The 25,560-nt window shown below is 41.9% G+C and overlaps 2 protein-coding genes across 2 annotated transcripts; one reads left to right on the top strand and one right to left on the bottom strand.

Annotated features, from left to right (window-relative positions):
* Positions 1 to 13,145: 13,145 nt before the first annotated feature.
* On the bottom strand, positions 13,146 to 17,662 carry LOC121644995. The gene is made up of 5 exons (XM_041993269.1): positions 17,539 to 17,662; positions 16,424 to 16,512; positions 14,206 to 15,048; positions 13,935 to 13,957; positions 13,146 to 13,864 (listed from the first exon to the last, which is right to left on the bottom strand). The coding sequence occupies exons 3-5, from the start codon at positions 14,465 to 14,467 to the stop codon at positions 13,502 to 13,504; spliced, it is 648 nt and encodes a 215-aa protein (XP_041849203.1). The 5' UTR covers positions 14,468 to 15,048; positions 16,424 to 16,512; positions 17,539 to 17,662; the 3' UTR covers positions 13,146 to 13,501.
* A 4,862-nt stretch (positions 17,663 to 22,524) lies between these two features.
* Positions 22,525 to 25,560, top strand: LOC121645105 (E3 ubiquitin-protein ligase TRIM21-like). The gene is made up of 2 exons (XM_041993485.1): positions 22,525 to 22,638; positions 22,844 to 25,560. Exon 2 carries the CDS (start codon positions 22,853 to 22,855, stop codon positions 24,494 to 24,496), a length of 1,644 nt encoding a protein of 547 aa, XP_041849419.1. The 5' UTR covers positions 22,525 to 22,638; positions 22,844 to 22,852; the 3' UTR covers positions 24,497 to 25,560.

Here is a 25,560-nt window from a genome sequence, read left to right as displayed (position 1 = left end):
GGTGGTTTCCCCTTTAGTGTCCTTTGTGTCTTCATAGCCGTTTCTGTGATATGATGACTTCATCATATGAAGATCTTCTTCTCTGGATCATACTATTTCATAGTAAATTACTTTAGGCTTATGCTGTGACAAAAATACTTTCAGGTAAAAGAAGAGCTCCGGACATCAGCTTTATGTAAAAATGATGGTTTATTACAAAAAGTGACATCATAAACAGATATGCATCTCTGTGAGGTTTCTGAAGCCAATCGTAGAAAAACCCCTGACTAGATGTGTAAGTCTCTCTTTTATAGTTTTCAAACAAAGAACATTCCTCAGTCCTGAATCGGCCAATCATAGATCAGATACAAGTTTACATTTACAATGTTCGTGTGTTCTTCCCCGAATTTCATGTTTATATCCTGTGCTGGGAACGTTTCTAAGTTGCAGAGTACAGTCCTTTATGACAGACCCTTATAAGGAAACAATCTACTGTAAGTGTGTCTTACACAATGCTGTTTAGATACTCCTAGAGGCCTATAAGCCTGCCCATGCTTGGATCCTAAAGCAAAGAGCAGTCTGCTCACAGCTGCAATGAAGTATAGTCCTAATCTATGTATTTTAAGTAACTCTAATTATGAAACGTTGAGAATAAGATACTTCACCACAATGTAGGTGGACATGTACTTCTTTTATTTATATTGTGGCTCCAATGAGGAGTCATACAATTGTAAATAGAAGTGGATGTTTATGGTTTCTGTGTGTTGTCTCACAATAAAAATCACTTAAAGTAACTCCATACCAGCTCTTCAACCTGTTGTTCTTCACATAGCCGGAAGCTCACATTGATTTACATGCTGGAAATTCGTATTTGGTGATCCTGAAAAATGGGATTCTGGATTAGAGTGATCCAATCCAATGTTGCGTTGAACATCCGGGGGAGAAGTAAGCTGGATTACATGATCCGCGGTCTTGAAAAATGGGCTTCCGAATCCGGTTAGCTTTTATCCAGATTAAATTTTTTGAACCGGCCTAAGATGATGAGGATCTACTTTTGACTTTTGGCTGTTTAAACCTTCCTGCTATCATGTTGTATCATTTCCATGAAGAGTGAATCTGTTTCTTCTACAGCACAGATCACCAAATCCGGTCCTCAAGGGTCAGTGTCCTGCACGTATTGGATGTTTCTCTACTGAAATACCTGATTCAAATAACATGGATCTCCTCCAGCTTGTTGTCAAGTTCTGCACAAGTCTGTAAATGAGCCGATTCATTTGAATCCTTATTGTGGTGGAGGAGTTTGCGTGTCCTGAAGATCCTAGGAGCTATGTTGTTGAGGGCTTTATGCCCATGGTAGGGTCACCCATGGCAAACAGGTCTCTAGGGGAGGGACCAGACAAAGTGTGGCTCAGTAGAACCCTATGATGAGTCAAATCAGTGGATCCAGGTTTCCTTTGCCCAGACGTGGGTTACTGGGGCCCTGCTCTCGAGCCAGGCCTGGAGATAGGGCATAGAGGTGAGCACCTGGTGGCCAGACCTTTGCCCATGGGGCCTGGTTGGGTGATATGCCCCCCCCCCCCCTTGTGGGCTCACCACCTGCAGGATGGGCCATAGGGGTTGGGTGCAGTGTGAGTTGGGTGTTTGCTGAAAGCGGGGACCCTGGTGGTCTGATCCTTAGCTGCAGAAGCTAGTTCTAGGGACATAGAATGTGTCCCCATCACTACCCCAGTCCCTTCAAAAAGGGGAACCGGAGGGTGTGCTCCAACAACAGGGGGATCACGCTCCTCAGTCTCCCTGGTAAGGTTTATTCAGGGGTTCTTGAGAGGAGGGTCCGTCGGATAGTCGAATCTTGGATTGAGGAAGAGCAGTGTGGTTTTCGTCCCGGTCGTGGAACAGTGGACCAGCTCTACACCCTCTTCAGGGTCTTTGAGGGGGCATGGGAGTTTGTAGCAAACAGAAAACACCATGGAGAAAAACCACTGTGGTCACGAGCCTAAAAAGAGAATGCAGGAAAACTGAGCGGAAATGGTGGAAAAATAAACTTCGAATTCACTATGAACTGTACAAACAAAGCCTGGGTGACTATAACAATGAGCTGTGCAAGGCCAGAGAGCTGCATTTATCTGAAGTGATTAACAGGAATGTCAACAATTCTCGCACTCTGTTTGCTATGATTGAAAAACTTACAAATCCTCCTAAACAGGGTGGAAGTAATTTTGCTGCTTATGGTAATCACTGTAATGGAAAATTATACACATAACCTGTATATTTGTGTGGTATTTAGATGAGACATGTAATCTTGCATTTTGTATTATAAAACCATGGCTTATATTTCACTGAGCAGAATGACCTGTACCCAGCTGTTAACATTCTTCAGAAACTCTGTAAACTCATCAAGAAAAAGAAAGAAGTGTGATAAGAAAACCAGTTTGAGCAGGTTCTGAAGACAGTGTACTGAGGGCTTGCACCTGCGACCTTGATGCTTTCACGTCATGCGAGTCTATATTAACTAAGCCCATGTGTATCTCTGCAGACTTGCTCAGCTTAAGCTGTTTGACTGTGTGATTGTCATTGCTGATCAGCTCTTAATAAAAAATACATTGTTTGATTCTCACTTAGTGTTTGATAATAAAATTTCCACTACATCACTCATACAGACTTATATATCAATCACACGTATATTCAGTTATTATTGTTAATCCATTCACAATTACATTTACATTTTGTGTGTTCTCATTTTACAAAATATTGATGTTATTCTTTTTCTGCTGGGCTATTGTTCATGCTTGTGTGAGGTCAGAGATAGGTCAGTATGAGGGGAAGTTTGAGACATTATTCAGAATTACCCTCTCACAGACACATGTGAAATTTAAGTAATTCACACAATATACTGAAACCTCTCGTATATCATACTGAAATCATTCACACAATATAGTAAAACTACTCATACACTATACTAAAACTGCCTCTTATATACTATACTGAAATGCTCTTAGACAAGTCAATATCACCATAAGGCTCCTTTTGGAGTCCTCATCACAGTCACACAATTATCATGGAAATATAGTAGAGTAATCAAACTCTGGGGTCTCATTATCAATGGTCAAACATTCACACACAATGAAAAGTCTCTTAAAACATTTTTCATTCATTTTATGCAGTTTTCTTTTATTGCATTACAGGATTTTGGCATGTCCCACTCACCCCTTTTTTTAACTGGTGTGTGTTTAATAAGTAGTAAAATTATACTAAATCAAATTTTTTTACATGGCTTCATTGTCCACAACAACTTTCTTCATAAAACATGTTCTATTTTCACAATGATATTAAACATTTTGTTTGTGTCCCTGAAATCACTGTCCACTCTGTCATTACTGGATAACCAGCCCTTGAAGAAACCTTCTCATGTCTTTAGTGACATCACTGCCAGTATTTTGTCTTTCTTCAGTGGTGGCTGATACAGTGGATAGTTACAAAGTAAGTATTTACTCTTATATTTTGTATTTTTCATCACATTGTATATATAACTGGGTGTTGTCAAGCTAAACATGTCAACTCTGTCATTGTGAAATATTGATGAATTAAAGAAACTTTTAGAAATTTGAATATATTTGTTAAACTGTACACAGTTAGCTTGCTAATTGAATCATGCAGCTAAATAAATGTCTACCATGTGCTCATTAAATGCCAATATTAGCCAAAAATGTCCACCCTGTCATGGTCAACCCTGTCAGCAAGCCTGTCATGACAGGGTGAACATGATTAAATAAAGTAAGAACATGCACATAGTTTAGGCCATATTCTACTAATTTTATACTTTACAACAGCTACTACACACATTTTTAAAAGAATATGTGTTATACACAGATAAGAGAGGACAACAAACTTTTTTTTGTTGATTTGGTATCAGCAAGCCTAGTTTGATATGGCTGGCCTAATGTACATGTGCCTTTGATTAAAATGTATAAGGGAACATTTACTTACAATAAAAATGAAGTTCACTGAAAAATCTCAGCTTTTTTGTGGGGGAATGTGAAGTTTCACAAGGCACCTAATAGTGATAATGACTCACCCACTATACTGAAATCATTCACACATATAGTGTCACACTATAGTGAAATTTCTGATATCACATTTCACTAGTATGTATGAAAGGAATTCTACTAGTGTGTGTGAGAGGGAATTTCATTAGTATGTATGAAAAAAATTCTACTAGTGTGTGAGAGCAAATTTCACTTGAAAAGGAAGTCATTTCAGTTGAAACGGAAGTCACGTAGTAGAAACAAACAGGAGCGCATTTTCATAACAAACCGAAGAAGAAGAAGTTGGAGAACATCGTGACAGATGTTTTGCGAAGACTTAGGCTGTATTAATATCTGTTCAGTTGCCTGGAAGTAATCTCAGTGAAGCAGCTGGCATCTTCAATACAATTCTAGCAGAGATTATTAAGGGTTAAAGCGACATCAGCCGGACAACCGACAGTACTAAGTCTGAATGAGGACATGCTAACTAGCCACTTAGCAAAACTCGGCCGTTAGGATATACAGTGCTGTAAAACAAAGTCTGGGGCTGTGTCCGAATGCGAATACAAACGGCTGAAATGAGTTTTCTCCGCAGGGTGGCCGGGCTCTCCCTTAGAGATAGGATGAGAAGCTCGGTAATCCAGGAGGGGCTCAGAGTAGAGACGCTGCTTCTCTGCATCGAGAGGAACCAGATGAGGTGGCTCGGGCATCTGGTCAGGATGCATCCTGGACGCCTCCCTGGTGAGGTGTTCTGGGCATGTCCCACCAGAAAGAGGCCCCAGGGAAGACCCAGAACACGCTGGACGGACTACACCTCTCGGCTGGCCTGGGAACGCCTCGGGATCCCCCCGGATGAGCTGGTGAGCCTGGGAGAGGGAAGTCTGGGTTTCCCTGCTTAGGCATCTGCCCCCTCGACCCGACTCCAGATAAGCAGCAGATAATGGATGGATGGATGGATGGATGGATGGATGGATGGATGGATGGATGGATGGATGAATGGATGGATGGATGGATGGAATAAAAAAAGCTCCATGTTCAGCTCTTAGACAGATTCAACCTGCTGACGAGGGTCACATGACTCCTGTAACAGCTTTCTGCATCGTCTCATGTTAAAATCTGGAGGATGAAATGAAAGTTGCTTACTGGTGTTATGGTTATTTTCTCTCAGGTTAAATAGGAACATACTTTTCAACCTCGAGGCAGAATAATCCTCAAGCTCTGCTGGATCAATGACAGTCTACTCATTGATTCTAGAAAGTGGAGATGTGGTGTTATGACATTGTTTTAGGTGTAAGCCTTTAAGAACTACACAGGCCTTTAGCTAAGACGTCAGTTATGTGACGCATGTAGGCGGCAGTAGGACCCAAATAATGTGATGTGAGGTTAACGTGTTCTTGGGGTCAATAAAGAAACATGTGAGAGAACAGTGGTACTCATGTGCATTATTAGATTACACTGCAACCCCATCCTTGATTCATTCAGTCATGACAGAAAACCAGGCTGACTTCTCACAAATCACATGACCTGGAATATCTGCAGAACCAAGAGGGAGGGAAGAAATCAGAAATCATGTTTTTATATGACATTATACTGTATGTAAATATAAATACATATTGTACATCAGTGCCGTGGACCCACTGGACAAAGTGTAAACAGTTAATGTTCTGTTCATGTTTTGAGACGCATCAAAGGTTCAAGTCTCTGAGATTTATCATAAATTCCCTTTAACTGAATTTGTTCTTTTTACCAAATGAAACCTTTTGAATCAATGAGAAAAACCACTGAGAGAAAACATCTGTCTGTTTCAGTCATTTGTATTTAATAAGTGTGTGAGATATTTATTACCATGTGTTACATTAAAAATATTATAATGTGGTTTTCTGTTTCTGGGTATCTATTAGGGGACAGAAGACAAGTATCAGATTGTGTTCAACAGGATTTTGAGCAAAGTTTATACCATAAATTAAAGCAAAATGCCTCAGAAACTGTAAGTGACAAATACAGTATGTCATGTCGGGCTTTCATGGGTTAAGTTGGGCAGAAAAGAAGAAAGTTAAATTTTCTAAACATTATTTATTTACAACCACTTATTTTATTACACATTCAGATGAAGCCATTTAATTAATCCACAGGTTGATAACGTTTGTCACATGATTACAAGAAAAAATTAAAGCCGCAAGCGGCATCCATCGGGTCCGAGCTGCCTGGACCCCGCCACCCAATGTTGCCATGACAACAGGTGCTGTAACGCGTTAAGGACCCAACCTGTATGAATCCTATCAAGTTTGGTGCAGATCCCACGTATTCCTATGGAGATATAAGCAAACCGTGTTTCATGGCGAGGGCATTTTTCCGTTGGTTGCCACGGTTACACGCTTTCTCCTATTAGAAAGATTTGAATAGCGTTTGGTCCCCAACTTGTGATGAACGTTCCCACCAAGTTTGGAGTCAGTGGCACGAATCCCCTCAGACTAGTTCACTCACATGGCAGTGAAATCCAAGATGGCGGGCACCCCGTTGCCATGGCAACAGGTGTTTGATTGACTTCTTTGCTGGACTTGGGGTGGGACACGTATGAATGCTGTGAAGTTTGGTGCAGATCCCGTGTATTTCTCTGGAGATATGATCAACCCGTGTTTCATGGCGAGGAGGCTTTTTCCGTCGGTTGCCACGGTTACAGGCATTTTCCTGTTAGAAAGATTTGAATAGCGTTTGTTCCCCAACTTGTCAGGAAGGTTCCCACCAAGTTTGGAGTCGGTCGCCCGAATCCCCTCAGACTAGTTGGTTCAAATGGCAGAGAGATCCAAGATGGTGGCCACCCCGTTGCCATGGCAACAGGTGTTTGATTGACTTGTTTGCTGGACTTGGGGTGTCACACGTATGAATACTGTCAAGTTTGGTGGAGATCCCATGTATTTCTGTGGAGATATGAGCAAACCGTGTTTCATGGCGAGAAGGTCATTTTGCGTCGGTTGCCACGGTAACATGCTTTCTGCTATTAGAGAGATTTGAATAGCGTTTGGTCCCCAACTTGTCATGAACGTTCCCACCAAGTTTGGAGTCGGTCGCCCGAATCCCCTCAGACTAGTTCGTTCAAATGGCAGTGAAATCCCAGATGGCGGGTACACCGTTGCCATGGCAACAGGTGTTCGATTGACTTCTTTGCTGCACTTGGGGTGGGACACGTATGAATGCTGTGAAGTTTGGTGAAGATCCCGTGTATTTCTATGGAGATATGAGCCAACCGTGTTTCATGGCGAGGAGGCTTTTTCGGTCTGTTGCCACGGTTACAGGCTTTTTCCTATTAGAAAGATTTGAATAGCGTTTGTTCCCCAACTTGTCAGGAAGGTTCCCACCAAGTTTGGAGTCAGTCGCCCGAATCCCCTCAGACTAGTTCGTTCAAATGGCAGTGAAATCCAAGATGGCGGGCACGCCGTTGCCATGGCAACAGCTGTTCGATTGACTTCTTTGCTGCACTTGGGGTGTCACCAGTATGAATACTGTCAAGTTTGGTGCAGATCTCACGTATTTCTATGGAGATATGAGCAAACCGTGTTTCATGGCGAGGTCATTTTCCGTCGGTTGCCACGGTAACACGCTTTCTGCTATTAGAAAGATTTGAATAGCGTTTGGTCCCCAACTTGTCAGGAAGCTTCCCACCAAGTTTGGAGTCGGTCGCACGAATACCCTCAGACTAGTTCGTTGAAATGGGAGTGAAATCCAAGATGGCGGGCACCCCGTTACCATGGCAACAGGTGTTTGATTGACTTCTTTGCTGGACTTGGGGTGTCACACGTATGAATTCTGTCAAGTTTGGTGCAGATCCCACGTATTTCTATGGAGATATGAGCAAACCGTGCTTCATGGCGAGAAGGCGTTTTTCCGTCGGTTGCCACGGTAACACGTTTCCTGCTATTAGAAAGATTTGAACAATTTTTGGTCCCCAACTTGTCAGGAAGCTTCCCACCAAGTTTGGAGTCAGTCGCACGAATCCCCTCAGACTAGTTCGTTCAAATACGATGTGTGTAAAGTGCAAAAAATGGGGAAAAAATGGCCGCACACACCAAGATGGCGGGCGCCCTGTTGCCATGACAACAGGTGTTTGATTGAGTTTTTTGGTCGACTCGGGGTGGTACACGTGTGTGCCGAGTTTCGTGTTCCTACATATAAGTAGACTTCCGGGGCCCCATTCATGTGGTGATTTTTGGTGACTCTAGGTGGCGCTGTTGAGTCACTTTAGCATTGAAGTGTATGCGGATCTTAGAATATTGCAATTTTCGCCGGGCTTGACGTGTGTGCCAAGTTTCACCACTTTTCATGGGTGTTTAGGGGGTCAAATTAGGCCTCGAAGCGCTTAGGAGTATAATAAACATAGCAGAAACAATAGGGCCTTGCCATACTTTGTATGGCTCGGACCCTAATAAAACACCATGTAGAACAAGTCAGGTTTGATGTAAGATCAAAATATCATTAAATTACTTTTTATTTCTCATATCATAAAATTCAGTATTCAAATAAAAAAAAAGAAAATATCTAATTAATGGCCACTGTAGGACATTTTCTAAATCACATTAAACAGTCAACAGTTTACATTATACTACGAACTTATGTTACATTGGTAAATAAAATATTCATAATAGTATTAGGGGTGGGACTTTAATGTTAATAACGATTAATTAATCACAAAACCTCCAATTAATTATATTATCCACCCTTATTTAGTTCCAGCCCTAAATAGTAAACATGATGAACAAAAACCCGTCATAAAGAGCCGTGTTTAACACTTTTCATCCAGGCTCCAGAGAAGAAGGAGACCAGATTTCTCCAAGCTGGATTAGTGAGGTTAAACGAGCTAATAGCAGATATCTGCTGGTGGATAATGTGGAAACACAACCGTTAAACCAAGAATGATTAAAGCAGACACGGGCATCAATAAAGAGGAAGCACAATTTAGATCTTCTCCTCTCTCTACTCTAGCCCTGTACTCTGCTTTCTCTCTCATCTTCATCAGGGACTCAGTTTGTTTCTTCCAGCCTGGTTTGGGCTCTGATTTCTCTCCTTCAATAAGCAGATCCATGTACTCTGGAGTAGAGAGAGGATTTGGCTTTAGGGCTGTCTGTTAAGACATTCAGCGGATTTATTGATGAAACTCATCACCACATCCTGCACATCCTTAAATGCAACCTGCACCGTATCCATCAGATCCTGTACACTCATCTTCTTCCCTTTGGTGTTGTTTTACTTTTGCTTCAATCCCCCCCATTATAATAACCTCATTAAAATAACCTCATTGTGTGAATGCTGTTAAGCATTCACACTATAGTTTTCCTGTTTTTCTTTATTATTATTATTATTATTGTGTGAATGCTGTTAAGCATTCACACTATAGTTTTCCTGTTTTTCTTTATTATTATTATTATTATTATTATTATACCGCATTTTTCGGCACCTTTCTCCTTCCGCATTTTTTGTGCTATTTCAACAATTTTGGTATCAAAACGTTCAGCTCGTTCAGGACATTCCTGCTTTGACTTTTGGTATTTATAACTTTTATACTTTTTAAAATATTTAACTTTAAACAAAAATATTTTGCCATTGAAATCAATTGAAAACCTTTCAGCTCATTCAAAAACTTCTGCTTCTTTCAACTCCTACTACTTTTACATACTTTCAGCTAGAAACACCATTCAAACTTTAAACAACTCACAACGGATTGCGCTATTTAAAAATGACTTTTTTTGCCGATATGTTTTACGGTTTGGGATTTATGGAAGTTTAAAAATCATAAAAATTTTCATTTTCAACAAAATCTCTCCCACTCTAGCGCCCTCTAGCTTTTCAGCCTGTTCCGCTACTCCAAACAAATTCTCATAACTCCTACAATTTTCATCGTAGAGACATAAATTATACATCAAAACGGAGGAATTTAAGTTGGCTTCGAATAGAACCAAGCACGACAGAGCTGGGACTTATAGATTTTGAGTTACGCCTCTCCAAGCGAGCAAAAGTCAACTTTTGCTCCTATACCCTTCCATTCAAATCAGAGGCAGGATTCTGGGTCAAAGTGCATTTCTCCTCTGTTTTTAACTCGCCACCATTTAAATTCTGTTCAAAGTAGGGATGAATAAATTACATCCCTGCCTTCCTCAGACCCTCCTGGCGCTCACGGTGAAAGAATTATTTGGATATCTCCTAAAGTTTTCTGTCAGGAGCGAGGAGTTCGAGAGGTGCGCAGAGTGATTCGGCAGTTCTGCTCTGCTCTTTTCCCAGTCTGTGCCTGTCAGTTAAGTGAGGGGCTGTTGTCATGACAACTCACTGAGTGCTCTCAGCTGTTAGGAGCCAGCTGACCTTTGACCTCATACATTCAGTCTTATTGATCCAGATTATGGATTTCTCACCTGGTTTTGTCCTCCTAATGAGTCCACATATGTCTCTGTCCTCTTCTCCTGTCTCCTCCTTGTCCTTGAGGCCACATGTCCTCCTCTATCTCTCCTCCTCTGTCTGTCCTCTCATCATGTCCTTTGCTGCTCACTTATATGATTGACTGTGTTTCAGCTGCCAGTTCACCTCTTTTTCAGCTCTTTCTGCCTTTTACAATCATTTGCTCTACATTCAACCAGTTCAGCACCTTTAATATTCACTTTCAGCTGTAAATCCTTTAACTATTGACTTCAGCTTCATGATTACTTCGGCTGGTGCTTCAGCAAGCAGACTTCAGCCATTTTCAGCCATGTTTCACTTTCTTAAGCACATTTCAGTTCAACTTTCCACCATTTTAACTACATTTAAACACCAATTTGTGCTTTAAATGGTTGAACTCTTCATTTCAGCTTCATATATACTTCTTCAACAACCATTTTTCAGCCATCTTCAGCAATCTTTCAGCACCTTTTATCTCCACTTTGAGCTTTCAATCCTTCAACTTTTCACTTCAGCTTAATAAATATTTCTTCAACAAAGACATTTCAGCCTTTTTTAACCATCTTCAGCCATTTTTCAGCATTTTATTTCAATCATTCAGCATGACAGCATTCACACATGCTGTTATGCAATAACAGCTTTTTCTAGTTATTATTATTATTCTTCCGCCGTTTTTAGGCACCTTCCTCCTTCCGCATTTTTTGTGCTATTTCAACAATTTTGGTATCAAAACGTTCAGCTCGTTCAGGACATTCCTGCTCTGACTTTTGGTATTTATAACTTTTATACTTTTTAAAATATTTAACTTTAAACAAAAATATTTTGCCATTGAAATCAATGGAAAACGTTTCAGCTCATTCAAAAACTTCCGCTTCTTTCAACTCCTACTACTTTTACATACTTTCAGCTAGAAACACCATTCAAACTTTAAACAACTCACAATGGATTGGGCTATTTAAAAATGACTTTTTTTGCCGATATGTTTTACGGTTTTGGATTTATGGAAGTTTAAAAATCATCAAAATCTTGATTTTCAACAAAATCTCTTGTCACTCTAGCGCCCTCTAGCTTTTCAGCCTGTTCCGCCACTCAAACAAATTCTCATAACTCCTACAATTTTCATCGTAGAGACATACATTATACATCAAAACGGAGGAATTTAAGTTGGCTTCGAATAGAACCAAGCACGACAGAGCTGGGACTTATAGATTTTGAGTTACGCCTCTCCAAGCGAGCAAAAGTCAACTTTTGCTCCTATACCCTTCCATTCAAATCAGAGGCAGGATTCTGGGTCAAAGTGCATTTCTCCTCTGTTTTTAACTCGCCACCATTTAAATTCTGTTCAAAGTAGGGATGAATAAATTACATCCCTGCCTTCCTCAGACCCTCCTGGCACTCACGGTGAAAGAATTATTTGGATATCTCCTAAAGTTTTCTGGCAGGAGCGAGGAGTTCGAGAGGTGCGCAGAGTGATTCGGCAGTTCTGCTCTGCTCTTTTCCCAGTCTGTGCCTGTCAGTTAAGTGAGGGGCTGTTGTCATGACAACTCACTGAGTGCTCTCAGCTGTTAGGAGCCAGCTGACCTTTGACCTCATACATTCAGTCTTATTGATCCAGATTATGGATTTCTCACCTGGTTTTGTCCTCCTAATGAGTCCACATATGTCTCTGTCCTCTTCTCCTGTCTCCTCCTTGTCCTTGAGGCCACATGTCCTCCTCTATCTCTCCTCCTCTATCTGTCCTCCCATCATGTCCTTTGCTGCTCACTTATATGATTGACTGTGTTTCAGCTGCCAATTCACCTCTTTTTCAGCTCTTTCTGCCTTTTACAATCATTTGCTCTACATTCAACCAGTTCAGCACCTTTAATATTCACTTTCAGCTGTAAATCCTTTAACTATTGACTTCAGCTTCATGATTACTTCAGCTGGTGCTTCAGCAAGCAGACTTCAGCCATTTTCAGCCATGTTTCACTATCTTAAGCACATTTCAGTTCAACTTTCCACCATTTTAACTACATTTAAACACCAATTTGTGCTTTAAATGGTTGAACTCTTCATTTCAGCTTCATATATACTTCTTCAACAACCATTTTTCAGCCATCTTCAGCAATCTTTCAGCACCTTTTAACTCCACTTTGAGCTTTCAATCCTTCAACTTTTCACTTCAGCTTAATAAATACTTTTTCAAAAGTCACATTTCAGCTATCTTTCACTATCTTCAGCCATCTTTTAAGCATTTCAGTACAATCATTCAGCTTTAAATACTTTAACTATGTAGCTTCAGCTTCATGATTACTTCAGCTGAGGCTTCAACACCCAGACTTCAGCCATTTTCAGCCATGTTGAACTATCTTAAGCACATTTCAGTTCAGCTTTTCACCATTTTAACTACATTTAAACACCAGTTTGACTTTAAAATCTTTCTACTATTGACTTAAGCTTCATATATTCTTCATCCACACCACATTTCAGCCCTTTTCAGCCATCTTCAGCAATCTTAAGCACATTTCACTTCAACCTTTCAGCCTTTCACCACCTTTTAACTCCAGTTTGGGCTTTAAATCCTTCAACTTTTCACTTCAGCTTAATAAATACTTCTTCAAAAAAGACATTTTAGCCTTTTTTAACCATCTTCAGCCATCTTTTAAGCATTTTATTTCAATCATTCAGCGTGACAGCATTCACACTTGCTGTTATGCTAATAACAGCTTTTTCTAGTTATAATCCCATCTGTACTTCTGATTAAAATGGACATTCCAGACACATCTACCTGGACACACTCGACAGTATCCATCTGTCATTGCAGCACATCCTTCTTTATATGCTACAAGGATAGTGACAGGTGTCTGACAGTTGGTGATGAACTTTCCTGTACCAAAGATGTCCTCTTGAAAGGGTTTCATCCCACTGACTTCAAACTCAAACTTCTCATTTCTGCTGATCTCTGCTTCATGATCTTTCTGTATTTGTTCTGTCTGTTTTATCTCTTCCATCTTGGATGAACCAAGTCTGCTTCTGCAGACCTTCAACATAAACCTCCAGCTGTTTTCTTGCTTTTTGTCCCCATCTTCCAAAACATGTTAGTTTTCATCTGAGTCGTCCCCACCCCCTCTGCCTGCTGCAGGTGGTTTATTGTCTGCAAACAGATTGTGGAATTTAAAGGGAACTGGACTCCCAGCTTTATCTTTAGGACATGGGATTCCTGATACACTGATCGCCTGTAGAACTGGTAGTCGCTGCCCGTCTGCAAATGTCACCAGAATCCTGATGTTTTCTGCCACATCTTTCCCAAAGATTGAGAAAACTGAATCAAAGACGTATTTCTGTGTCGGTGTGAGTCGTGCTAAAGAAGCCGGAGCTACAAAGCACACAGCATCAATTTCAGCGACACCAGGCTGAGCAGTAAAGAGATTACATATCTGCTCTGTGTTCCCTGTCTCTGTCTATGCCTCTGGTGTCTCCAAATCCAGGCTTGGTGGCTGGTTGGCACAGTGGGCACAGTTTCCGTCTCACATGTGGCAGACCAGAGTTTGAATCTGACAGGGGACATATTACAGTGGGGCAAACATTAACACCTTCCAGTTGGGCCTTTAGGCAAGACCTTAACGCTACTACCTAACCTGTAGGTAAGTTGCTTTGGAGATAAGCATCTGCTAAAGGATTGTACTGTCATGTAAACATTTATCGTGGCTGGTTAGCTCAGTTGACATGGCGTCTGTTTACCATGCAGGAGACCAGAATTAAAATCCAAGAGGGGACACATTACAATGGGGCAAACACTAACACCTTCCAGTTGGGTCAGCTTTGGAAAAGGTGTTTGCTAAATGATTGTATGAGTGTCCACAATGGTCAGTGAGTAGTCTATCCTCTTGGTGGTAGACTTCAGGAGTCTGGCTGTGAGCTTGTGACAATGACTGATCTTCATTCACTAACACAAACCGATATGAGTCTTCCCATTTAACACCCAGAATGTAATTGATCATCCCATTGATGAGAGTTGACTTCCCTGCACCAGTGGCTCCAAGATCCATGATGGTATCATGCATTTTTTCCCTAAATTAAAACATTTGCATCAATTTATAGAGATCTGTTCTTGTTTCAGTGGAACTGCATAAACTTTAGGACTCCCTGTTTATAGTTTCAGTTTTATACTTTTTTGTCTAACAGCTTCAGCGAGTCGTTTGGTCTCTGTTGGCTCTGATGGATCAGCAACATCTGTTTCAGCAACATTTGATGCTTTCTCAGCAACATCTGTCTCGGCAACATTTGATGTTGTCTTGGCAACATCTCTCTCAGCAACATGTGATGCTGTCTCAGCAACATCTGTCTCACCAACATTTGATGTTGTCTTGGCAACATCTCCCTCGGCAACATTTGATGTTGTCTTGGCAACATCTGTCTCACCAACATTTGATGCTTTTCAGCAATATTTTTTCCAAAACTGGTTGATTTAATTTTTGTAAGACCTGACCACAGGAAACTCATGATACTGGTTAAAAGTTGTACAATGATGCAACAATGACGAGGTCAGTTGTTTCCTATGAGATCAAGGGTTGATGGTCAAAGACGATCTGTTCTTCTGAGGATCACTGTTGACTTTCAGTGCTTCATTTGTCCTGGTATGAACCTGCAAAACGTAGCAGAATTTATTCAACCCACACTTTCATCACCATCAGTATAACAGTCTGATATGACTTGTCATGGGAAGCTTAAACAAACTTTGGTTAAATAAATTTACAACAATACTGATTCAAATTTGGATCATTCCAGTCTCATTTGTCCAGGAAATAAATGAGAGAGTGGAGAAAAGAAAGAGAAGATAAAGATACCCCAGATAGGAAGCAATCACCCTTCAGTCCAACCAGAAAGACCAAATAACCAACTGCTACACCTGTAAAGAAACAGAACCAAGAACATACCACGGCCTTTAAAAGCTAACAATCATCAGGAGCACCTAAAAGAGATAACAAGCTGAAGAAAAACATGTATCACAGCAAAAACCAAATTACCAGAAACACACACACACAGAAAAAAAATGTCTAAACAAAAGTATCTTAGTGTATAAACCCACTGGACAACTCAGTGACTGTGTCAGCATGCAGAGGATGAGGAATGAGGGGTTATCAGAGTGTGATCATGCAAATGTGACCACGCCTCTATGGAGACTAGAGGCAGACTAGGGCAGCCCAGAGACCCGGGCGAAAAGCAGCTATTCTGGAGCACGAACCCAAACCACCCCACCATGATGACAATCCCAGACCCGCCCTGAGAGCGGCAGAGTACGGCCCAGCCAGAGCCTTCCCATAGCCACAAGGCACAGGCCCCAATGTTCCAGCCACACGCCTCAGGAACCAGAGCACCACATACCACACCCCCGTCCCTCCACTCACCCACCCCATAAAACCACACCCTCCATCTCCCCACCCACAAACAACCACACCCCCCGGACCCTGCGCCCATGGGGCAACCACGTCCCTATGCCCTTCCTCCACCCCGGCGACACTCAGGAAAAACGGGTGTGAGAGGATCCCATTGCCCTCACCTCCTCTGCTCTTCAATGTTTGTCAAGTGTGTGTTGTTTGTAATTAAAACTCAGGGGCAGTAAACACAACACGCTGGGAGGGAGGCCACTCGAGCAGCCCTGTCTGTCATGCACTACATGGCACGCCCCCCAAAAGTTGTAGTGAAAGGGGGGCAGTGGAAGAGCCCAGACCCATGGGCTATGAAGTTAAAGGTTTGACAGTAGAGGGAGCCTATCAGACGACTTCAACTTAAACAGTTTACTTACATTAAAAAATACTAAAAGACACATTAAAGAGATGACTCAGAGAACACATCCTTTACTCATGTCCTGTTTTCCTGTTTTTATTAATATTACATACGGTAAATCCTTACCTTCAGCAAGAATTTAAAATTGTGTGTTTTTATGCAAATTCCTGATTACTATCCTCAGATTACACAGCAATCAGTGTAACAGAACAGAACAAAGTCCTGGTACTTACAGCAGGAATATTGTGCTGCTAGTGGTGTCTGAACTTCAATCTTCTGAGAGACTCTGAAGAAAGGCTGGACCTTTACACTGTATATACTCCTGGAAGGACACACCCCAGCCTTTATTTATTCAGTCATGACAGAAAATCAGGCTGACTTCTCATAAATCACATGACCTGAAATAGTTGCAGGACCAAGATCCACACACACACTCACACACACATACAAAATTTTCTGGGTAACTCATGTTTCTTTTTATTCCTTTTCAGACATGATGGGATTGTATTATTTTCATTTATGAATTTTAATGTGTTTTTGTTCTTGTTAACATGTTTAAAATAAATGGTTTAATTTAAATTACATATACATTTATCTGACATGAAGGGTACAAAATCTAAAAATCCAAATAATCTTTTTAAATTTCAAATTGGTACAGTACAATGAAATTCTAACAATTTTATAAGAAAAGCTTATTCAATTTAATTCATTGTTTATTTGGTAGGGACAATACACAATCACACGACTGCACCAGATTAAGCTACAAGCTCATTTACACCTGCAGTCCCTAAGCAGGTAAACAAACAACAGTTAATACAGAATAGAAAAACAGAACAGTACATAAAGAAGTTTAAAAACTAAAACAAATACAGATAAGACAGAAAAGGCTATAAATATAGTATAACAATTTAGTCTAAATGACAGGAATGAAATGTATATATAAATATATATAAACTGTAAAAAGCACAAATAGTTAATAATAATATTAAAAGGCCCTATTTTAGTTATAGCAGCATCTCTAAAAGGAACAGTCCCTGAGGATCAATTATGACATATTTCCAGGATGAACATGTGATTTACAGGTTTGACAGTAGAGGGAGCCTATCAGACGACTTCACCTTAAACAGTTTACTTACATGAAAAATACTAAAAGACACATTAAAGAGATGACTCAGAAAACACATCCTTTACTCATGTCATGTTTTCCTGTTTTTATTAATAATACATATGATCAATCCTTACCTTAAGCAAGAATTTAAAATGGTGTGTTTTATGCAAATTCCTGATTACTATCCTCAGATTACACAGCAATCAGTGTAACAGAATAGAACAAAGTCCTGGTACTTACAGCAGGAATATTGTGTTGCTAGAGGTGCCTGAACTTCAATCTTTTGAGAGCCTCTGAAGAAAGGCTGGACCTTTACACTGTATATACTCCTGGAAGGACACACCCCAGCCTTTATTTATTCAGTCATGACAGAAACTCAGCCTGACTTCTCATAAATCACATGACCTGGAATAGTTGCGGGACCAAGAGGGAGGAAACTCAGAAGTCATGTTTTTATTTAACATTATACTGTATGTAAATACATATAAAGTTAGCACAAAAAGTAAATATATATATATATATATATTATATAATTTCTCTCCTTTTATAACAATAACTGGTTATTATACATTGTGTTTAGTTACCTTTACAGCAAGGTATAGCTGTGCTTCTTTAGAAAGACCAACACAGCTAAATGTTTAGGCACCGCCCCCAAATAAATACTGAAAAGTCCCCTGTATTATTCTTCTGTTGATGTTCACTCCTGTTCTTGGTGTTTCTTGGTGGATTGGATGATTGCATCTTCCACAGTAATAAAGCAAAAACAACTAATATTGAGTGTTTTTACAATGTGAGAGACTTCAGAAGTGATGAAGAAACGATTAAAGGTCACCACAGAGCTTCAGTCTATATACTTAAAAACCACCAACCAGGCCAGAAATCTGGGTGTATTGATGGACTCAGACCTTAACTTTGAGAAACACATTAAGGGAATCACAAAGTCAGCCTACTGTCACCTTAAGAGTTTATCAAGGGTAAAAGATCTGATGTCTCAGCAGGACCTGGAAAACCTAGTCCATGCTTTCATCTTTAGTCGGTTTAATTATTGTCACAGTGTTTTTACAGGTTAGCTTTCTCTTTCTGTTTTATTTAATTAATTTTATTTTTTTTTCAATTGTTTTACAAATAAATTTGTCTTTGCGTTACAATACACACACACACACACACACACACATGTCCTTTCAACTAACGAGAGGGGTCTGGCTTCAGAGCTCCTCTGTGGAAACAGTTGCGGTGCAGGCTCCACTCTCAGGACACCTCCACCATAGCACAGGAAAGCTAACTTTACCATGTGCTGTAGAAAAGAGTCTGGATGAGTAAGATTATGATAAAATTTATTTGACAGAATATTAATGAGACAATATTTGCAAGTATGGGAGAAGTCGTCTGACTAGAAAGCCAGTCAGCAGAGAACTCTCATGAGCCCGATACAGAAAGACAGTTTTACATCTCTCTGTGTACCACTGAAGGTCATTTCCAAGGCTGATAAGACTCAGACAGAAGACTGAGTGGAGCCATCACTCCCTCTCAGACCCTGAAGAGGCGAAAACATAAGTCTGAGACTAGTGCAGGTGCAAGCCGGAATCGTAAACAACCTATGCTATCTCTAAGTAATGCAAGTTACCCCGGGCGTATGTCTTGAAAGCACCAGCCAGCACCCCCACCAATCAGAGGCCCGAGGGAGATGAGAGTCACTCTGCCCTTCTAATGAACTTACACCTACAAGAGAAATGAACTGAGCAAGCATAAAATGTATACGATGTAACATAAGAATAGTCAGTGTGAATGAATTCATTAAGTGGATATTAAAAGGAAATGATTACAAGTATGATTATTTTTATGTGTATAAGTATGAATAGTCTAATTTCTTCTACACACGCCCACTCCTCCCCCACCAAACGCCACCTGGGAGGCGACTAGACCAAGACAAACAGATTGAACACGTAAGACTCTGCAACAGTGGCAGGTTTCTCTACAGCTTAGTCTGTAAAACATAAAATGTGGTTTTCTTGCTTGTCAGGAGGAGGTAGGGCACGGAGGCGAGCGCTTGGTGGCTGGGCCTTTGCCCATGGAGCCCGGTTGAGCTCAGCCTGAAAGAGTAACGTGGGCCTCCCCTCCCGTGGGCTCACCACCTGCAGGAGGGGCCATAGGGGTCGGGTGCAGTGCGAGCTGGGCGGCTGCCAGAGGCGGGGACGCTGGCGGTCTGATCCTCAGCTGCAAAAGCTAGCTTTAGGGACGTGGAATGTCACCTCTCTGGTGGGGAAGGAGCCTGAGCTGGTGCGCGAGGTTGAACGGTTCCGGCTAGATATAGTTGGACTCACCTCGACACACGGCTTGGGCTCTGGAACCACTGTCCTTGAGAGGGGCTGGACCCTCTTACATTCTGGAGTTGCTCTCGGTGAGAGGCGCCGAGCAGGTGTGGGCATGCTCATTGCCCCCCAACTTGGCGCCTGTACGTTGGGGCTTACCCCGGTGGACGAAAGGGTAGCCCCCCTCGCCTCCCTCTTGACTGTTGTTTGTGCTTATGCACCAAATAGCAATTCAGAGTACCCACCCTTTTTGGAATCCTTGGCGGGGGTTTTAGAGAGAACTCTTCCGTGGACTCCCTCGTCCTGCTGGGGGACTTCAATGCTCACGTGGGCAACAACAGAGAGACCTGGTGGGGCGTGATTGGGAGGAACGGCCCCCCTAATCTAAATCCGAGTGGTGTTTTGTTGTTGGACTTCTGTGCTCGTCATGGACTGTCCATAACGAACACCTTGTTCAGACATAAGAGTGCCCACATGTGCACCTAGCACCAGGACACTTTAGGTCGTAGTTCGATGATCGACTTTGTAGTCATGTCGTCGAACTTGCGGCCGCATGTTCTGGACACTCGGGTGAAGAGAGGGGCGGAGCTGTCAACTGATCACCACCTGGTGGTGAGTTGGCTCAGATGGTGGGGGCGGATGCCAGTCAGGCCTGGGAGACCCAAACGTGTTGTGAGGGTCTGCTGGGAACGTCTGGCAGAGTCCCCTTTCAGAAAGAGTTTTAGCTCCCATCTCCAGCAGAGCTTCAACCATGTCCCAGGTGAGGCGGGGCACATTGAGTCTGATTAGGCTGTGTTCCATGCCTCTATTGTTGAGGCGGCCAGCCGCAGCTGTGGCCACAAGGTCAATGGTGCCTGTCGTGGTGGTAACCCCCGAACTTGTTGGTGGACAAGAGTCCAAGAAAGAGTCCTGTCAGGCCTTTTTGACCTGCAGGACTCCAGAGGATGCTGATGGGTATTAGCGGGCTAAGCAGAGCGCAGCTTCGGCGGTCGCTAAGGCAAAAACTCGGGCATGGGAGGAGTTTAGAGAGGCCATGGAGAATGACTTCCAAGCGGCTTCGAGGAGATTCTGGTCCACCATCCGGCGGCTCAGGAGGGGAAAGCGGTGCTCGGTCAGCACTGTGTACAGTGGGGATGGGGGGCTGCTGACCTCGACTCGGGACGTTTTGAGGTGGTGGAGGGAATACTTTGAAGACCTTCGCAATCCCACCAACACGTCTTCCAAAGAAGAAGCAGAGTCTGGGGTAACTGGTGCTGGCTCTCCTATCTCTGGGGATGAGGTCGCTGAGGTGATTAAAAATCTCCTCGGTGGCAAGGCCCCAGGGGTGGATGAGCTCCGCCCAGAGTTCCTTAAGGCTTTGGGAGGAGGAGAAGGTGGGAGAGGCTGCAGAGCTCTTCAAAAACAGCTCTGGCAAGAAGACAGCGATAGTATTGATGAGCATGAGAAGGAAATTTTTTTGAAGCCTTTTACGTTTATTTTTGAGAACATTTGGATGTTCTCAGCATGTGGATGTTTGTGGATGAGGTGGCAGATTTCCAGCCTTATCTGTTATACTGTGAAGGCGGAGCTTGAACATTAAAGGACTTAAAAAAACAAGAACGTCTGATTATTTTTGTATTTTATATGACTGAGTATTGAATGATTCCCTGTTCACACCATGATGAAAACTAAAGGTAAGTTAATGTGTTTCACAGATGCAGCACAGCTATAAACAAATAAATGGCTCAATTTGCAGGAAAAAACATGGAAAAGATTTAAAGTCAGGCAAAATTAGACCTTACTGTACGGTATGAAAGCAAGGTGTCAAGGTATTGCATATTAGATGCTCTGTGTACCTTTGCGTAACATACAAAAACTATTGTGGACATTTAATTTAGTAATAAAACCAGATGTGCTGGTAACTGTACGAAAAAATCCGGTCATGTTTGAGTTTTATTCAACATGGAATTTTTCATCTGGATCGTTGTCAGAAGTTATTTTTTCCACCACACTGATACAGAAGGTGCTGGGGTTAATAACATCATGCAAATTAAAATGAGTTTGGTTTTAATGGTTTTTACATCTTTGTGGTGCAAGATATTTAAATTCTGAACTAAATTTAAACATTTGACATTGAATACAATGAAAACTAAACAGCAAAGAGCAGAACCGACTATGGAAACTGAAACAAATAAATAAATAAATAACTCAAATTCAAAACTATAACTGCTCATGTTGTCATTAATAAAAGAATATATAACAACCAGATTAAGATCTTAAGGCTTATATTTCAAGACCACATCCTGGGCCGATCACGGGTGGATGGATGATTGCACTCTTCCACAGTAATAAAGCAAAAACAACAAAAACGTCACCAGCCTTAGAAAACACCCTCTCAAAAGAGACTGAAGAAGCAGCTGCGCACAGAAACTGAAGGAACATCTATCTATCTATCTATCTATCTATCTATCTATCTATCTATCTATCTATCTATCTATCTATCTATCTATCTATCTCGATGGTGGCTTCATTTGGACACGCCCCCTTTACTTGATGCAGGCTTCGAGATTTTTGTTTAATTATCACTACTTTAGTACTGTGGACTCCCGAGACGACAGCTGGTTGTTCTTATTAATTGAACTAAATAAAGTGTTTTTATTTTTCTAACCTCGTTGTTTTCTCTGCTTCGGGTGAATTAGTCTTCAGAAAGAACTCCTTTAAATCCTGAGATATTACAAAACTAAGTCCTGATTGTATGTTTTAACATATTTTTAATAAATAAACTGCAGTTTTCTAAAAGTATCTCCAACATTTTAAAACCCTTCTGAGTCGTCTTGTGTGTTTAGTTATAATCATGTCTGAACATGACAGACAAACACATCTTGTGCAATAAGAGGTGGAGCCTTTGTGGAAACAAGTTCATTTAGTTTCCTGAGATGAAAGTGAAAGTTTGTCAGATCAGGGCTGCAGTCGAAGCAAATCATTTTATTTCTGTCTGAAGGGAAATAACCTGAGTTCATCTGTTCTTTCTCATCAACTGAGTGAAATACTGGTGAGTACAGCTGATCATATTTACTGTGTTTCAACAAGCAGCTTTAACTCCAGACTGAGAGCTTCAGTTAAACCACAAGTTTCACTCGTTACTGACACTCATCAGATAAACTCAGTCATGGTGAAACTTCAGCATCACATAGAAGTGAAATGTGAAACATTAATGAATAAATATCTGTTTAAATGTTGTTTTTCTGGCTCCTCAGAGGTCAGACATGTCTGCTGGCAGCAACCAGAGATCTGAGGATCAGTTTCTGTGCTCCATCTGTCTGGATGTGTTCACTGATCCAGTCACCACACCATGTGGACACAACTTCTGCAAGAACTGCATCACCCGACACTGGGACGTTAAAGACAGCTGCCAATGTCCAATGTGTAAAAAAGTGTTCAAGACGAGACCTGATCTGAACACCAACACCTTCATCAGAGAGATGGTTGATCAGTTCAGACGTGAACGTCAGCAGGAAGCCAGCAGCAGCAGCTCAGAGCAACAAGCTGCCAAACCAGGAGAAGTTCTCTGTGATGTCTGCACTGGAACCAAACTGAAGGCCCTGAAGTCCTGCCTGGAGTGTCTGACCTCCTACTGTCAGACTCACCTGGAGCCTCATCGGACAGTTTCAGGTCTGAAAAGACATCAGCTGATGGAGCCTGTGGAGAACCTGGAGGACAGGATGTGTAGGAAGCACGATAAACCTCTGGAGCTGTTCTGTAGGACCGACCAGACATGTGTCTGCATGCTCTGCTCTGTTTTAGACCACAAGACTCATGAGCTTGTTCCTGTGAGAGAAGAATATGAAGGAAAGAAGGCAGAGCTGGGGAAGACAGAGGCTGGAATCCAGCTGATGATCCAGAAGAGACGACTGAAGATTCAGGAGCTGAAAGAGTCGATGAAGATCAGTAAAGATGCTGCAGACAGAGAGACAGCAGAAGGTGTTCAGGTCTTCACTGCTCTGATAAAATCCATTCAGAGAGGTCTGGACCAGCTTGTAGAGGAGATCCAAGACAAGCAGAAAACTACAGAGAAACAGGCTGAAGCCTTCATCAAAGATCTGGAACAGGAAATCTCTGAGCTGATGAAGAGGAGTTCTGAGGTGGAGAAGCTCTCACGCTCTGCAGACCACCTCCACCTCCTCCAAAGCGTCTCGACCCTGAAAGCTGCTCCACCCACCAAGGACTGGACGGAGGTCAGAGTCCATCCACCTTCATATGCGGGGACTGTGGTGAGAGCTGTGGACCAGCTGGTGGAGACACTCAGGAAAGAGATGAAGAAGATGATGGAGGCTGAGCTGAAGAAGCTCCAGCAGGATGCAGTGGATGTTACTCTGGATCCTGATACAGCACATCCTAAACTCATCCTGTCTGATGATGGAAAACAAGTTTACTGTGGTGATAAGGAGAAGAATCTTCCAGAGAAACCAGAGAGATTTTCATACTGTGTTTGTGTTTTAGGACGTCAGAGTTTCTCTTCAGGCAGATTTTACTTTGAGGTTCAGGTTAAAGGAAAAACTGGCTGGGATTTAGGAGTGGCCAGAGAGTCCATCAACAGGAAGGGAAAGATCTTAGCAAGTCCTCAGAATGGTTTCTGGTCTATTTTTCTGAGAAATGGAAATGAGTACAAAGCTCTGGCTGGTCCTTCAGTCCGTCTCCATCTTCAGTCTGGTCCTGAGAAGGTGGGGGTGTTTGTGGATTATGAGGAGGGTCTGGTCTCCTTTTATGATGTAGATGCTGCTGCTCTGATCTTCTCCTTTACTGGCTGCTGCTTCACTGAGAAACTCTACCCATACTTCAGTCCCTTTCTTAACAATGGTGGTAAAAACTCAGCTCCTCTGATCATCTGTCCTGTCAATCAAACTCTCTGATGGTTTTTCTAGAGAAGCTCCATGAAGACTGAATCTGTTTCTTCCACAGTAGGGATCACCAAATCCGGTCCTGGAGGGCCAGTGTCCTGCACCTGATTCAAATAACATTGATCTCCACCAGCTTGTTGTCAGATTCTGCACAAGTCTGTTAATGAGCCGATCATTTGAATCAGGTGTTGCTACAGGGACACAACTGCAGGATACCGACCTCAAAGACCAGATTTGGTGATCCCTGGTCTACAGTTTCAGTCTGAGTGTCTCTGTAGGTGAAGTTATACTAGTGGACTGATGAAAATAGTGAACTATTTTCTGAAACTGATGTCAGAACTTGGAGGTGAACTCTGAGGTCTCCACTGGCCTCTGGTGGATGTATTAACCAATAACAATGAGAATGTAAAGGACACATGGGGGTATGGGGGGTGGAGACGTTTGAATCAGATATGACTACTGAAGGACTTAAAGGGAGCATTAATGGACCTTTAGTCTGATCCCTCTGACTTTCACATGATTGTTAAATGAGGGTAAATAAGTGATGTAACAGCTCTGACATTTTTAAGTGTAAGAAAACATGAAAACAACATGTGACTCTCCAGGGAGGATGAGCAAAGTTTATTTATGTTCAGGAATGTCAGAACAGTGAGTGGACATGAAAGCTGCTGCAGGCCTCTGCAGGTGGACACTTCAAAGCTCTCTGCAGCTACACATCAGCTCTGTTTGCTTTCTGGAAGCTTCTACACATCTCCTTCAGACTCCATGGTCACACCTGAGGCTGCACAGGTTGAATTAAAGCCGTTCCCTCCACTAACTGGGACTTCAGGTCTGGAGATGGTGAAGATCTACTTTTGACTTTTGCTTGTTTAAACCTTCCTGATGTCGTGTTGCATCGTTTCCAGCTGGGATTCATTCTTCCTTCAGACCAGACTCCAGTTTAACTTCCTCTAAAATGACCATCAAGTCACGTCAGTCGAACTGAAGCTGAATTAAAGTGTTTTTATGATTTTATTCACCCACAAATGTGTCCTTAAAATAAAAGAATCACTAATTAAAACCACTTTGCTCCGCTC

This window comes from Melanotaenia boesemani, chromosome 8 (assembly GCF_017639745.1).
Source record: "Melanotaenia boesemani isolate fMelBoe1 chromosome 8, fMelBoe1.pri, whole genome shotgun sequence".
Taxonomy (NCBI): Eukaryota; Metazoa; Chordata; class Actinopteri; order Atheriniformes; family Melanotaeniidae; genus Melanotaenia; species Melanotaenia boesemani.
The sequence above is the reverse complement of the archived record's forward strand: the minus strand, read 5'-3'. Positions and strand labels throughout refer to the sequence as shown.